The 16,036-nt window shown below is 51.9% G+C and overlaps 2 protein-coding genes across 7 annotated transcripts in view; one reads left to right on the forward strand and one right to left on the reverse strand.

Moving 5' to 3' along the window:
- Positions 1-7,353, forward strand: part of TCERG1 (transcription elongation regulator 1) — a 34,280-nt gene extending 26,927 nt beyond the window's left edge. For all 6 annotated transcript variants that reach the window (XM_054168667.1, XM_054168668.1, XM_054168669.1 and 3 more), the window contains 6 exons: positions 836-1,000; positions 1,967-2,149; positions 2,964-3,143; positions 4,708-4,791; positions 4,984-5,084; positions 6,223-7,353. In XM_054168667.1, the coding sequence (XP_054024642.1) occupies positions 836-1,000; positions 1,967-2,149; positions 2,964-3,143; positions 4,708-4,791; positions 4,984-5,084; positions 6,223-6,424 (915 nt within the window). In that variant the 3' untranslated portion in view covers positions 6,425-7,353. The remainder of the gene's footprint in view (positions 1-835; positions 1,001-1,966; positions 2,150-2,963; positions 3,144-4,707; positions 4,792-4,983; positions 5,085-6,222) is intronic.
- A 3,503-nt stretch (positions 7,354-10,856) lies between these two features.
- Positions 10,857-16,036, reverse strand: part of PPP2R2B (protein phosphatase 2 regulatory subunit Bbeta) — a 49,950-nt gene continuing 44,770 nt past the window's right edge. Inside the window, exons 7-9 of the mRNA XM_054168315.1 lie at positions 12,346-12,515; positions 11,744-11,835; positions 10,857-11,227 (exon numbers count right to left, since the gene is read on the reverse strand). Coding sequence (XP_054024290.1) covers positions 10,948-11,227; positions 11,744-11,835; positions 12,346-12,515 — 542 coding nt within the window. The 3' untranslated portion in view covers positions 10,857-10,947. The remainder of the gene's footprint in view (positions 11,228-11,743; positions 11,836-12,345; positions 12,516-16,036) is intronic.

Raw genomic sequence — 16,036 nt, forward strand, 5'->3', positions numbered from 1 at the left:
GAGGTAAAAAGGAGGGAAAAAGCAGGCACCAAAGTGCAGCAGGAGCAAGACATCATCTGCCCCAGAGAAAAGAGGTGCAATACAAGCCCAGCAGACTCTTGCAGCTGCTGTTTCTAGGAGTTCAGATGAAAATGTGTTCCTAGTTATCTAGAACTAAAAAGCCTGCCATGACTGATCCTCTGCAAGCCCTTTGCAGGGTTTGGTGTGAGGGGCAGAGTGCTGGCATGCCACTTCCCATTGAAAATGGAGACTAAAATACTTCCAGATATATCTGTGTGCATATCCACCTTAACTGTAATGTACTGTGGGTAATTCTTGGTTGGTTAGATCCATCTAAAGACACTGCTCTTTGTCAGCAGCTCCAAGTATTTACCCCTCTTCACTGGACACTGGTAGGATGAGTCAATAAATACTTGTCTGGACCCCAGTTTAAAGCTGCAAAACTTCTGTAGCATTAACATGCAAAATGCTCTCACGAAGAGTCAGTAACTCGTTACTTTGAGATATGAAAGGGCAAGAAAGAAGCATAAATTGGAGTGAAATGGTAAAATCTGTATTGGGGAATCATTTGTTAGAGAATATAGTTCATGCAGGATGAACTATAGCAGATCCTCCTAATGCATCTGCTTTAGCAAAATTGGCCCAAGGGAAGAGGAGTTTGAAATGCTTTTTGAGTCTAAGTGGAGGGGTTTAGTGATTTCTTTGTTGTGGGATGTGATATTAATGTGCTTCCCTCTCCTGCAGGTAAGTCAACTCCTTTTTTCATAAGAGCAGACTGTTTGGTCTCAAAGGATCTTTCTCAAGCTCTGTCTTTCTGTTTCTGTCTGTAAAACAGATCAAAATGGACTTCTTTGAGCTCCTGGCTAACCACCACCTGGACAGTCAGTCTCGCTGGAGCAAAGTGAAGGACAAAGTGGAGACTGACCCCCGTTACAAGGCAGTGGATAGCTCCTCACAGAGGGAAGACCTTTTCAAACAGTACATAGAGAAAATAGCCAAGGTATGCCTGTGACCCTGGATGTTCTGCTGGCCATGTGGCTTTTAATGTGTAGAGCAGCTAACTGGGAGACAGACCAGTCTCTGCTTTAGTTCCATGGAAAGAAAACTCTATACCTATGTTACTTGTAGAAGTACCCCAAAATGGCAGCCTGAAGCCTAGAGGTGCTGTCCCAGGAGGTGCTGCTGCAGGTGGTCATGGTACCTCTGTGTGCATGTCCACACATGGTATGGGGAGAACTTGACCAGCAGAGCAAGAAAGATGGAGACTCCTGTAAAGTCCCTGGTTGTAAAAATAGAGTAAAGCTTCAGGAAAGGCAGACACCACAGTGATTGCTTCCCTCCAGGGTGTACAGGCTTAGCTTGGTGTGATTTTTCACAAACACAGAACTGTTTTGGTTGGAAAAGACCTCTAAGGTCATCGAGTCCAACTACCAACCTAAGACCATCGTGGCCATTAAACCACATCCCAAAGTGCCATGTCTGCATGTCTCTTGAACACCTTCAGGGTTGGTGACTCCACCATCTCCCTGGGTTAACCTATTCCAATGCCTGACCTTTTGTGTAAGCCCAGCTTCCTTCAGGAATACAGGTGGTGTACACACAATTCCTTCACCAGTGGTTCTCCCCTAATCTAGTATCTCCTCAGGCAGTTCACGGTTGAGAATGTAAAGCTGGGCTGACCAATAGTGATTTCACTCAGCCCTGTCCTCCCATTATCAGCAGCTTGTCCCTGCACACAAAGGAGATGCTCCTAAGAGCAGTGGTTGTGTGCTCAGCCTTGTGCCCCCCGTGCAAACCCTGCAGTGCTCAGTGTGGCTGCTGAAGAGTTCGGAAGCTCCAGATCTCAAGTCGGGCTGAAGGGCTTTGCTCCAAGGTGCCTTGGGTCTGATAACCCCTTGATTCACTTGTCTAATGAAAGTCTGAAAGGTGGTGTTTTTATTGAGCCAAGCTTGTTCTTGCACTCCAGAACTTAGACTCTGAGAAGGAGAAGGAGCTGGAGAGGCAGGCGCGCATCGAGGCGAGCCTGCGGGAGCGCGAGCGCGAGGTGCAGAAAGCGCGCTCCGAGCAGACCAAGGAGATCGACCGCGAGCGGGAGCAGCACAAGCGGGAGGAGGCCATCCAGAACTTCAAAGCCCTTCTGTCTGACATGGTGAGATGTGCAGGCCCTTGCTCAGCTGCTCCCTGAGGCTCTGCCCAGTGGGAAAAGCTTTTTGGCGTCGTGTTTATGTAGACTTTGTGGTGAAGCTGCCACAGTCTCTTCTCAAAGGCTGTTTGGGTTTGGTTGGTTGGGGTTGTGGTGGGCTATGCCCATCCTGAAAACAGAGGGGGAGGCCATGTGAGAGTTTTTTGCCCTCCCTGGAGGGTGTTTTCCCCCCTGGGAAACTGACTTGGTCTGTTCCACTCCCTCCCCCCTCCCCCCCACCTTGTCCAGCAGGAGTATAAAAGGGAGGACATTGCAGCCGTTGCTCTCTCTTTTCCTTCTGCTTCATGGGGACGAAAGAGAGTTGCTGCTGGCTTGCTGCTTCCCTGCCACGTGGTCCTCCCTGCTGCTTCCCTTGCAGAGTCCTGGTTCTGTATCTCATATTTCTTTCCCTTTTCCCATCTGTCCTTGTTCCTTACCCTTGTGAACCCTTGCCTGTCATTGTTACACACATATATATATATGTATTGTTCAAAGAAAATTCTTTGCCTTTCTACTTCCAAGCCAAACCCAAATTATGTCTTGGTGGATTTGCTCCCCTCCTTTTTTTTCTCCTCTGTCTATTGGGAAAGAGGAGGGAGGGAAGTGGGGGAGGGATTCTCAGCCTTGCCCCCATCTGAACTTTTAAGCCCCAGTTAAGGCTCAAACCACCACAGGGTTTTGTGAGGGAAAAAAACCACCAAGAAATAACCCATGGTGTACAGAAGAGATCCCAATGAAGTATGGAATAAATGGTTTGAAACCTAATCCTGTCCTGGCTCAGGTGCGTTCTTCAGATGTGTCCTGGTCCGATACCAGGAGGACCCTACGCAAAGATCACCGGTGGGAATCGGGCTCCTTGCTAGAGAGAGAAGAGAAAGAGAAGCTCTTCAATGAGCACATTGAAGCACTTACCAAAAAAAAGAGGGAACACTTCAGGCAGCTCCTGGATGAAACTTCAGCGGTAAGAGCTCTGCATTCCTGCCAGCCCCTCGTGATTCCTCCTTCTCTGGTTTTGTGTCACTCTTTCGGGTTTGTTTGGTTTGATTTCCAGGGCCTCTTTGCTCTACCACCTTTTTCTTCTCCATAACATTCTATTTCCTTACCTGTTCACTGCTCTTTTGGTTTAACACTCAGTTCATTGACATTGGAGCTTCTAACCAGTGATCTTTTTCTCTCCTGCAGGATTTTTCATTTCCTTAGCACTGAGTTATTTGATACTCTTTGTGGCATCTTGATCTCTCAGATGCCCAGTGTTTTTGTCCTAATGAATAGCAGTTTCTAATCTTACCAAGTTCACCCCTTTTAATGTTCTCCTGCTTTATTTCATGCTGCTGAATCTGAACTTTTGTGCTGTGGGATGCTCTGGAAATCCATCACCTATTCTGTGTCATGGGGTTTAGTGAGTCTTGCTCCTTTTCAGTTGTGTGCCAGCTTCAGTCAGCTTGCTTTTAACCCCAAAATTATTACTTCAGTTGACACCTTCCTTAAGAACATGAGGCAGATTTTGATGTGACATGAAACTGGAGCAGGTTTTCTGTAGGTCATTTGTAACAGTGTATTCATATATCACAGAATCACCAAGGTTGGAAGAGACCTCAAAGATCATCAAGTCCAACCTGTCACCTAAGACCTCATGACTAAACCATGGCACCAAGTGCCATGTCCAGTCCCCTCTTGAACACCTCCAGGGATGGGGACTTCCACCACCTCCCTGGGCAGCCCATTCCAATGGCTAATGACTCTCTCACTGAAGAACTTCCTCCTCATCTTGAGCCTAAACTTGCCCTGGCACAGCTTGGGACTGTGTCCTCTTGTTCTGGTGCTGGTTGCCTGGGAGAAGAGACCAACCCCCTTCTGGCTACAATCTCCCTTCAGGTAGTTGTAGAGAGCAAGAAGGTCTCCCCTGAGCCTTCTCTTCTCCAGGCTAAACAATCCCAGCTCCCTCAGCCTCTCCTCACAGGGCTGTGCTCGAGGCCTCTCCCCAGCCTTGTTGCCCTTCTCTGGACACATTCAAGAGTCTCAATGTCCTTAAACTGAGGGGCCCAGAACTGGACACAGTACTCAAGGTGTGGCCTAACCAGTGCTGAGTACAGGGTACAATGACTTCCCTGCTCCTGCTGGCCACACTATTCTTGATGCAGGCCAGGATGCCATTGGCCTTCCTGGCCACTTGGGCACACTGCTGGCTCATGTTCAGGCAGCTGTCAATATGTGCTAGAAAAGGATGCTGGGAGGTAAATGGTGTTTGTGAGGACTTGGAGCTGAAAGTGCTATCTCCAAATGCTGGAGGAAAGTAAATGTATAAAGTCATCTGATGGAAAATACAAAGGTAGCAGCAAAAACAACCAAACCCCAGCACTTACAGCAGCAGGTTTGTCAGTGGATTTGGGCAATGTCAGAGCTCTAGCTAGAGGAATATTTGCATCCTGTCATCTTAGAATCTAGTTTATTTGGTGGTGTGGGGGGTTTGGTTTTTGTTTGGTTAATTTAACTGCTTCTGCTTTTTTTTTTTTTTTTTTTGAAAGATAACCTTAACATCAACGTGGAAAGAAGTGAAAAAAATCATTAAAGAAGATCCAAGGTGCATTAAATTTTCTTCGAGTGACAGGGTGAGTGGTTTGCATCTCTGTGGTGGCTGCCGTGCAGTGCAGGTGCAGAGCAGGTTAATGGCTGCAGAAAGGGTTCCTGCTCTGTGCTGAAGAGAAAGCTGTGGAAAGGAAACCCAGAATTAAGGGGTAGTTACTGCTGGAGCTGCGTGAAGCTCTGCACCCAGTGTTTGAAGCTTTTCTCTTCCTCTGCAGAAGAAGCAAAGGGAGTTTGAGGAGTACATCCGGGACAAATACATCACTGCCAAAGCTGACTTCAGGACGCTGCTGAAAGAGACCAAATTTATAACCTACAGGTGTGTGGCATGGGGACAGCAAAGGGCTCAGCTCCTTCTTGTGCTACTCCATCTAAAGGGCTGCAGCCTGCTGTTTTTCTCCCAGCATGAGCTGATGTCTGAGTTACACTTTACAACCTTTCATAACCTGTCAGCAAAAATCTACAGCAGCTGGAGACCTCTGTTTGCTTTATTTTGACATATGTAGTGCAAATCAAACCAGCATGAGGTGAGGTTCCCTTTGGCTCTGGATTAGTGCTCTGGGAGCAGTACCCTGAGCTGCCAGGTGTTAGATTTGTGTTGTGGTGAAGGGCATTCTTCATGTCTGTGCTAGCACTTGCTTTAGACTCCAGAAGGATCCATCCTGAAATGAAGGCTCTGCTTCAGGACTCCGGAGCAGACAGCAAAGAAATATTGCTTTCATTGAAATGTTGTTAAAACCCCCATAACTAAAGTGCCTGGCTTCTGTGGGAGGACTTCTCTGACAGGGGCCTCACAGGTTTGCAAAGCTTCAGGGGATAGTGAGGCTGATGGAGAGTCCTGGGTATGGACCAAAACAAATCTGCCAGGAACACAAGGCTGATTAAAAAGGAGAACTAAACGAAGCTCTTTGGATCCCAACAAACCTCTTGGGGGCCTTATGTGCTAGTGTGTTGGGATTCTAGTGTCAGGTGGAGTTGCTGTCACTGTCAGTGCTTGAAGCTGGTGAGGAGGGAATGCTCAGCCAGTCAGGCTGGGCTGAACTGAGGCTGCCACATCCAAATTGTAATTATTTGCCTCATTTAGATGTCAATCTAAAACCCTGATTGTATTTTTTTTGTCTCTAGGCTTTAGCATTTGCAAAGCTCAGGTAGTGCTGTGCAAGGCCACTGCAGCCAGACAGCAGTCTTCCTTTGGTGTTCATTAGTGTGGCACCAACACAGGTGGCTCTGTCCTGTCCAGGGTGGTATTGATGTGCCTGCTCCTGACCTAGAGCAGCTTCTTTCTAGTGAAGATCTCCAGGTCTCTGCACCCTTTCCTTGCTTCTCCTCCCCACTGTCTCGACCTGTGCTTTCTTGGGGTGGGGGAGCTTTGGGAGGCTCCTGGGGTGTTGTGTGGGCTCTGGGGTGTTCTGAGCACCCCAGACCACTCAGGTAGTAATTGTTACACTTGCTTTCAGATCCAAAAAGCTGATCCAGGAGTCAGATCAGCACCTGAAGGATGTAGAGAAGATCTTACAGAACGACAAGCGTTACCTGGTGCTTGACTGCGTGCCGGAGGAGAGGCGCAAGCTGATCGTGTCCTACGTGGATGACCTGGACCGCCGGGGCCCACCTCCACCACCCACAGCCTCAGAGCCCACGAGGAGAACAACAAAATAGTCCTGAAATACTCCTCAGCTGGGGATATCTAAAATCCAAAAGCTTGCATGAGCCATCTGTCAGGTTTATACATACACATTGCCGTGAGTACAGTGCAAAACCATCTAAGGAGCAGAGGAAGAAGCAGCCTTTGTGAACATGAAATGGTCTCTGGGTGGGTGGGGGAGAACCAACAACAAAAAGCCCACGTTGAAGGTATTTATGAGCTTCTCTGGGGCATGACTGACAAGAATGGGAGTGTGTGGGTGGTGTTTGGTGACCAGCTCTGGAGCGATGCAGTGGCTGTGTGTGAGGTGCAGGTGGTGGGATGTGGAGGCTGCCTTCTAGGCAGGGTCCTAGGTGTGAGTCTTGTGGTTTGAACTTGTACTGCATGTGTGCCACCAGCTTCCCAGTGTTACTGTGGGCCCTCACTGGGAGGAGAAGTGCTGCCTGGGACCTTAAGTTATTGGTTATTGAAGGCTGTGTTCTGTAGACGCAGCTCCTAGTCTTCTGCTTGCCTTCACCCTTGGGATGGAGCTCAATCCATCCCAGCCAGGGTTAGAACTGAGAGAATTGGGCCTGAGAGACCAAACCAAACTTGTTCACAGCTCTGCTTTGTTCCTCCCCCAACCTACGAGTTAGACACAGACGAGGTTGCTCTGCCCAAGTGAAGATTTGTCTGATAGCTTCTCCCCGAGGCCGGAGCCGCCGGGTGAGTGCCGGCACAGCACAGGACGGTTGTACAAACACCTTTTTCTTTACCATCAAGTGATCTTTACACACTCTGGATTAGACTGTGGATCTCCCCTCTGGGCAACTCTTGTAAACTATACTCCTGTTTTGAATGTTAAACTTGTGTTTCTAAAGTTTAATTTTGAAACGTTGGGATTGTCCATTTCTGTATTTGAACGACAATAAACCAACCCTTTTTATATATGGATTGTACAGGCCCAACACCCCTCTGTGCTGCCTGTTCTTGGACTGCTGACTTCAGGAGTAAACAGGGTCAGGTGGTGATGGCAGATCACCTCCTGTCAGGGCCCAGCTGCCAGCACGGAGTCCTCCCAACCCCCCAGACAGGGGAGACCCTAGCAGAGCCCATCCACACCCACCGGCCCGCACAGGGACCTTGTGTCTTCTCTGCTGCTTCCGGGCACCAACTCTGTGCTCACAGTAGGGACACAGGTGCCCAGAGCAGGACACCGCTGGTGGGCTCAGGGCACCGTGTCCCTCACCATGGGAGCACAGGACTCTGCTCTGCCAGTGGGGGGATTCCTCCTGGCTCAGCCCTGCAGGAGGCCCTGCGTGGCTTATGATGGCTTGAAAATGCGCTGAACTCATTCATTAAATGAATGTGATTGCTATTAATTTAAATTTATCTTGTTTATGGGCACCAGATGTTCATTAGCATTTATTTATCTCCTTAGTCTGTGGATAAAGCAATTACCCCTGAGGCAGCAGGCGGGGGGTCCTGCAGCTGCAGCCATGCTGTGCTGGTGATGCAGGACAGTGGGGAGCTGCTCAGTCACCCCTGCAACACCTCAGGCATGGTCCCCTCTGCACCCCAGCAACAGGGAGAGGGTGGGATCCTCCTTCAGAGATGCAGGAATGCTGGCAGTGTTTTAATACCTTTCCCATCACAGACCAGCTTCCTCCAGTGAGCCAGCAGGGCAGGAGTGAAATGTGAGGTCAGGAAAGAGAGAGAGACTCAGCTAGTAAAAAGCCCAACTCCTTTCTGGGCAGGAGCTGCAGCCCATCCCTGGCAGGAGAGCCAGTCTCAGGGTTCAGTTTTTGAGGCTGTGTGGCTGTTTCCAGCTGCTGAGTAGACCCTGTTACCACTCAGTGGTTTCTTTTTCCTTCTGCTCCAGGAGCTGGCACTGAGCCTGGGGGGTTCTGGGGATCTCAGATACTCTTGAAACAGCAATAACTGTGATCCCACTGAGCACCACAGTGCTCTGCCACCTGCAGCTCCCATACCTGGGTACATTTATTATGAACTTTGTGTCTGTCCTTTGAAGCCGCCCTTACTCTGCTGTAGGAGGGAGGCTGTGGTCAGTGGCTAATGAACAGGCACAGGAGTCTAATTTTATCACATCTCTGCACTGGTGTGAGGAAGACCTTCCAGTCCCAGTTTAAAACTTAGTGTTGAGCTGCTCTGTGCTGGCTTTGTGACAACACCCTCTGGCCATGGCCCTGATGCAGTAGCTGGGGCCTCTGGGCATGTGGTGCAGGCCACTGGGCAGGATAGCTTCCAAGGCTGATGTTCTCCCTGTCTGAGACTGGTAGGAGTCACTGGTGGCTGCCAGCTCCTTGGTACTGCAGCCTGTGCCAGGCCTGGCCCTGCACCAGCTGCAGCACCGACTTCCCCCCACAAACATCCTGAATGGGACAGGGCTGTGAGGGACAAAGCCAGGGGGCCGTCCACAGGACCTTAAACCATGGTAGGAGGAGGAGACCATCCGCTGGATGCCCCCCTGTGTCTCTGCTCCCTGTCCCACACTATCAGCAGCAGAATGGGACTGGGGGGATGTTTGCCCAGTACCCAAGGACTGACACTCACCAGGCTGCTAGAGTGAGAGGCTGGATTCCCACACGTTGCTCTCCAAATTGCCCACTGCCACCACAGGCCCTACCCTCACCTGGGATCAGCACCTCTGGGGTCTCTGCCCCCCCGCCAGGCTGTTCCTTGTCTGCACAGACCCCAGCAAATCTCAGTCCACTGAGCAGGGACCTTCAGCTATGGTCTGGCTGCCCCAGAGCCGCCAGCACAGCGGGGCACAACAAGCAGTGACTCCACAGCGAGACAGGTTTGGGACAACTTTACTTCTGAGAGCAGAGTGCAGGCTTTCTGTACAGGAACCAAAAAAGAGCTTTTTTTTAAAAAAACCCCGATTCAGGACTCTTGCTATTTTATTTTTTTAACCATTTCATTAAAAAAAAAACCAAAAACCAAACCCAACCAGTTACTCCCAAAAGCCATCACTTGTGGTACGTCGATGAGCCAGTGCACTTTGTTCTTCCCCTGTGGTCACTCCTCTGAAGGTGGTCAGCGCTGTCCCGGTGCTCCCAGGCTCCCCTTCCGGGGGCCAAGGTCTGGCTGGGGTCCCCCTGCTTCGCAGCTCCTCTCCTGTGCTGGGTGTGGGAGCTGGGAGGCCACAGCAGGGCGCGCTGGAATGCTTGTGGTGCCCCACAGAGACCGTCCCGAGAGGACATTTGGCCCGTGGAGCTTCCTTTGACCGTCCCCCCCAGGGCTGCCAGCGCTGGAGGGATGCCCTTAGAGAGCCACTCCCGCAGCGCCAGCGCTGGCTCTTAACCGACTTCATTGACTCGCTTGCGGTTTGTTGCAGGAGCAGTTTGCAGATTGACTGAAAATTCAGCAGTTCTGTTTGGTGGTGGTGTTTTTATTGAACAGTCGCTCAAGTGGAAGGAGGAAGGGCCTGAGCAGTCTTTTAGAGCAGAGAGGGGCAGCCTGGCCATGCAGAGAGGAGGAGTTACTGCTTTTATTATCGTTATTATCGTTATGATAAGGTAGGACCTCAGAGGGCCCCTCTCTGAAGCAGTCAGGCGCTATCAGCAAGGTAGGGCTGGGTTCCTTTTGTTTAGGAGGTCATAAATTAGCAACTTTTATCTTTTAAAAAATCTAATAAATAAATAATTAAAAAAAAAAAAGAGAGAGAGAGAAAAACAGAGAAAGAGAAGGAGAGAGAGAGAGAGAGAGAGAGACAGTCACAACATGCAAGAGCTCACAACAGAACAGGTGAAAATGACCAAAGCAAAAGACAGGAGCTGCAGAGGTTTGCCCAGGCTGGATTTGGTTTGCAGTCAATGCAGTTTGGAAGCATCATTTATAAAGGTATTTCATATACCAAGAAAGGCACCACAGTATCTACAAAGCCAAATCCTCAGGAGGATGTCAGTGGAGTGGGGGGGGAAGCAGCAGCCTGGCCAGTGTGCAGCAGATCCTCCCCCCCTATAAGCTCGTCCCTTGCAAATCTGAACTGTCCCAGGCTAGGGTGGGGTTTGCTGTCCCTTGGTGAAAACACAAAATGATAATAAAAAGACAAATGTGGAAAAGGGCCACGGGGACAACACTCTAGTCTTGCAACACAACAGGTGGAATGCTGCTTGGGTCAAGTTTGAACCATCAGAGCAGGACTCACTAGAACCTCCCATGGGCACATACACCACGTGCCCCCTCTGTGTCCACTGCTGACAGCCCACACCACCGCTACCACCACCTTGCCCACGAACAGACAGCTCCAGAAAGCCCAGAGCCACCCGAGGACACTGGGACAACAAACACTCAAGACCTCTGAGCTCTCAACAGGAAATGGGGGGTGTCTCTGGGTGTGCCCCAGAACTGAGGGTGCAGAGCACTCCTGCCCCCTGTTCAGATGCTACCTGAAGAGCAACAACTGAAGGAAGGAAGAGGAAGGAAAAGGGGGGAAAAAAGAAAGAAAGAAAGAAAGAAAAGCAAAGCAACACTTGAGATCTCGTGTGTGCTGGTGCCCATACACAAGACTCCTCAGGAGCACCGTGTCCTCCTAGTTGACCTTGTCCTGGAAGATGTAGAGGTTGTTGGTGGCTGCCACGGCGATGATGTTCTCGGAGGGGTGCCAGGCTGTGTGCAGGATCTTTTTGCTAAAGTCCAGGCTGTCGACGCTGATCTCGTCCTTCCGCCGCTTGCCGCCCACGCAGACCTTGCGGGGCTTGAGCACGGCGCGGGGTTTGCTGTTCTCCCGCGAGGCCTCCAGCGTCACGTCGCGCTTCGTGTTGCGGTCGAACATGCGGAAGAAGTTGTTGTAGGAGCCGCTCATGATGACGCTGCCAGGAGGGGACAGGATGGGTCACCACCGGCGGCCCCGGCCCTGCCGCCAGCCTGCCCGTGAGGCCCCGGCCCTGCCCGGCACGGGCCCCGTGGCACGTGGGGGGCACAACCAGGCTCCCCAGCGGCTTGTGCCTCGTTCTGCGCCAGAAGGCTCAGGCTCAGCCACTGGAGCCATGTCCTCACCCTATCCTTGTCCTTCAACCAGGGGCTACACAGACAGGGAGGACAATGTCTCTCAAGAGTAACAACACGTGGAGCTCAGTCCTTAGGGCAAAGCTTTAGCTGACATGGCCCCAAGGGGTTTCCACCTCTTTCTTGAGGCAAACACCCTTGTACTAGAGGAGGCTGAAAATCCAGAGGCATCCTTGTACTCTCCAGACCCCACAGCCAGCCGCAGCCTGGGGAAGGGACTACATGGGGACACTGGACCCTCCAGGACACCCCTCAGGAGCACCCAAACTGGGCATGTGGCAGGCTGGAAGCCTGCTGCAGCCACAGCAGTGAGCACTCACCTGTCAGAGCCGTTCCAGACGCACTCGAACTTGTCAAAGATGCAGTCGTTCTCGTAGAGCGAGCACAGCTTGCTCCGCAGGTAGTCATGAACCTGCCAGCAGGGAGGGACAGGGTGTGAGGACCCAGCACCAGCTGGCACAGCCCAGCCACCAGCTAATGCCAGCCTGGTGCCCACCAGAGGCTGAATCATAAATCATTTTAGTTGGAAAAGACAGTCAAGTCCAACCACTAACCCGGCACTGCCAGGTCACCACTAAACCATGGCCCTCAGCACCACATCCCCAGGGCTTTGAAACCCCTCCAGCGATGGGGACTCCACCACTCCCCTAGGCAGCCTGGGCCAGGCGTAGATAAACCCTCTGGGGAAAAAAAGTTGCTCTTCATGTTGAACCTAAACCTCCCCTGGTGCAACTTGAGGTTGTTTCCACATTACAATCCACCAGGCCACTCATTCCCACATGTAACCGTTCTTTCTTTGCTTTCCACGATGTAATGGCACAGTGTTCCCACCCACCACATTTGTACTGGCATGGGAGCACAGCTCAGGCTGCAGCACTGCAGGTGCCCAAGCACTGCTGATGCCCAGCCGTGCCACACTCACCTGGTAGGTCTCGATGGGTCGGTTCTCCATGTTCAGGTCCCACACCTTGACAGTGAGATAGTCACGGGTCATGATATACCTCCCGCTGTGGCTGAATTTGACATCGGAGATTGAGGAGATGATCTCAGAGAAAAACGACCGGTTACTGGGGTCTTCAGGCTCTTCAAAAACTGTGGAAGAGCAAAGGACAAGTCCTGCCATCAGCCACCGCCCAAACACCCTCTGGAACTGAGCAGAGGCACCGTGTCCCTGCAGGACATCACCACAGTGAGCTGCGTGAATGCTTCCCTCCGCTGGGTTTGGCCCAGGCCAGACTAACATACGTGTTTTAAGGCTCTGACTTGGCACAATGGAAGCTCCTGTTTTGGATGCATGCAATGAACAGGAGGGATGATTGCAGACCAACCATCAACAGCTCCACAGAAGCCCAGACAATTTAGAGCCCTGTGTGTCACTTCTGCTCTCTGGAAATCGATGTGCAGCGGAACCGAAAGTCAATGGCAATATTTTACAGCTGCTGTAACCGGCAGATGGAATCTGGTCAGGCTGAGTAAATCATGGTTTGAGCAGACTGAAGGAGACTGATGAAGTTCCAAATTAAATGTATTTACAAATTTGATTTCAAAGCAACATCAGCTGGGCAAGTGTGGCTTTGGAGACCCATCACGGAGTGGCAGCAAGAGAGCTGCTGCTGACACAGGGCCGGCCAGCCAGCCAGCCTCCTCTCTCCACAGCTCTCCAGCACAGCTCTGGTGGATGCTGCTGGGCAAGCTGGAGGAGCTCACACTGCTTCTCCACTGGAGGAAAACCAGCTGCCAGCCACACTGCCTGACCCTTGTCTCCAGACTCTGTTACAACCCCTCTGCTGTGGTGGCTGCTGGCTCTGACCAGCCAAAGGCCACAGCCACAGATTTGCCAGTGGCTCTGTGCCTGGCACAGTGCTTGGGCTTATTATCCCCTGAGCCCTGCACCATCAACACCTCAGCCTGAGTACAGAGGAAAATGCTCCTCAAATGCCAGTCTGCGTGATCTCTGCAAATCAGCAATGTCCATGCCCACCTCAGGACCCACTCCAGCTCTTTCAGTCACTGGCAGGAGCCCTGACCACACACTGAGGCTGTGAAACAAGGGGAGTGAGACCAGCCAGAGAGCAAAAGGATCCTAGCAGTCTATGGAGGGCACTGATCACCACTTGTCTGTGCTGCCACCAGGTCGTTGACCCATGAGATGTTTTACCACCACGGATCAGAGTGTGTGGGCTTGTGCCAGGGCTCTTCTGAGATGCCCACTCCTCCGTGGGACGCTCAGACCCTGTCCAGTCCCAGTGCTGGAGCAGCAGGGTTTTGCCAGGACTGGGGTCACAGCATACTGGCAGTGCCACCAGAAGCAGAGTGGGCACTGGGCAGGGGCTTGGGGGAGCTATTTTTGCTTCCCAGCTGAAGGCTTTTGTGTGGCTTCGCTCCCACTGCAGGAGCAGATCTGTGCTGCTGAGCCAACGGATTTCTGAGCACTAATTCTGTTACACAACCAACCCACTGCCCTCTGGCACTGAGCTGCTTGCACTGTGCCAGCTCCCTCTGCCCGCAGCCCTCATCAGCACCATGGGGCACAGACCCAACCAACGCCAAGACAGCCAAGAAGGGCCCACAGGGTGCTCTTGCTCCTCAGGGAAAACTTTCTGCCACCTGCTTGGAAAGCCTCAGCAGTGCTGAGTCGAGCTACAGTCTTCCCCACCGGGGCCTCCCCAGAGGCAGCAGCACCTGCCCAAGCAGAAGGAGCTTCAGAACCATTGCAGGCGCCAGTTAAGAGCAGTGAGCTGTCCTCACCTCACCAGAGCATCTCCGTGGGCTGCTTATTTCTAACCAAGCTTGAACTGTGGTGTTGCTGTAACACAGCCAGCAGTGACAAGACAAAGGTCCCCTTGGGACTGTACCTGGATCCTTTTGTTCCAGGAGCTTGGGCAGTACAACCACAGGTGGCTCCTAAAACAGAAGTGAAAAGCCCAATGCCTTTGCTAGGGTCAAACAACCACAGGAAGCCCCGGCAGGGCTCCTCCTCCCTTCCCCACATGCTTTTCAAACAGGTCACTTTTGCCAGCATGAGCAGGTGCTCCAGGAGCCCAGATCTCCCCTTTGGCCTCCCGTGGGGCTTTGGACAGCATGGGTGATGTTTCTGTGCTCGGTGTGCCCAGGGAAATGTCCCCTCACAGCACCTCTGTCCCCCTAGCAAGTGCTCCTCCATGGGAGCTGATGCTCTCCCAGCCCAGCCACAAAGCTGCAGGTGACACACGCCGTGTCACACATCACACAGCCTCAAATCAAATGGGCAAACAAAATCTAATAAGAGAAGCAGATGAGTAAAACCTGGCCCTGAGCAGCAAACTGCATCCATCTAAATGAAGAGGGTGGGATGTGCAGGGCTGTCCCCTGGATCTGTATCAACCACTGACAGTTATTAAATGTCTCCGCTGCAGAATTCGCCTCCAGAAGCCAACCTTGCTTTTCATTTTGAACTTTGATGAACTGTCTCAATTTCCACTCACGCCTCTGCTGAGCTGAAATTGACTGAGGCTGCTGCTTCTGAGGGGCTGAGGGAAATCAATAAGGAGATGTCACAGGGGAGGTCAAACTCAGCCAGCATTCACCACTGGGATTCACCACGGCTGCTGAGCTCACCTAGGGCAGGAGGGACGCCACAGCCCCAGACAAAGGGAAATGCCAGGGGAGCTTCTGCTGAAGTGTGGGGAAGATGAATTTTGAGCCTCATCTGGGAGCTGTCACTGCAGGGCTGCCAGACAGTCAGGAAGTGCCAGCCCAGAAAGGTGAGTTCTGCTCAGGATTTGGGGACACTGTCACTTGCTATTTCAGCTCCTCCAAAGTGAAGGAAACTTTCGCCCCCATCTAGTTTCCTTCGGTTTAGAACAGGTATCAGATGTGACCACAGCTCAGAAGCCCAACCACAGCAGCTGGTGTGTAATTCCCTCCAGGAAACCTGAATCTGACATCCCCAGAGTTCTCTGGATAGAGATGACTTGTGTGGGGTTCCAGTAAATCCCACCTGGCTCCTGCATCTTGTTCTGGTGACACAATCACACTTTGGGGACTGAAAACCTCCTCATTTCCCTACAAGACAAAGGCCATTTTCTGAAGAGAACTCGAGCATGCCCAGGACACAGGGGTTTAGCTGTCCTGACACACAGCACAGTGGCCCATGCTGTCTTTGGGGCAGACCCCAAACTCCCACAGGTCTACTCCATCTTTATGTGCTATTCACACCCCACACTCAGCACAGAACTGCCTTCCAGGAGCTGAGGGAGCATGAAGAGCAGCAGCTGGCAGCCACCAGCCCAGCCAGAAGTGCCGAGGGTGTCCATGCTGGTATTCCATCAGCAGCTGCTGGTGAGGACAATATTCCCAATGACAGCCTCCTGCCAGGCTGAGCAGGGGCTGAGCCCCACCAGCTGCCTCAGCAGCAGCTTCTGCATGACACCAGCCTAGGGAGGGCCAAGGATATGCTCCCCAGCTGCCCAGCTTACCCCAGGCATGGAGGAGGCACATCCTGAGCTCTTTGCATTGGCCAACGGTGACAACAGGTGATGGGGCTGCTTGGACAGGACCGGAAAGAGCCCAGCCCTCCCTGGCACCGACAGCTTCACACTCACTGCACAGCAACATCCCAGCGACCCCTCAGA

The sequence above is a fragment of the Dryobates pubescens genome, chromosome 16, assembly GCF_014839835.1.
Source record: "Dryobates pubescens isolate bDryPub1 chromosome 16, bDryPub1.pri, whole genome shotgun sequence".
NCBI classification, from domain to species: domain Eukaryota; kingdom Metazoa; phylum Chordata; class Aves; order Piciformes; family Picidae; genus Dryobates; species Dryobates pubescens.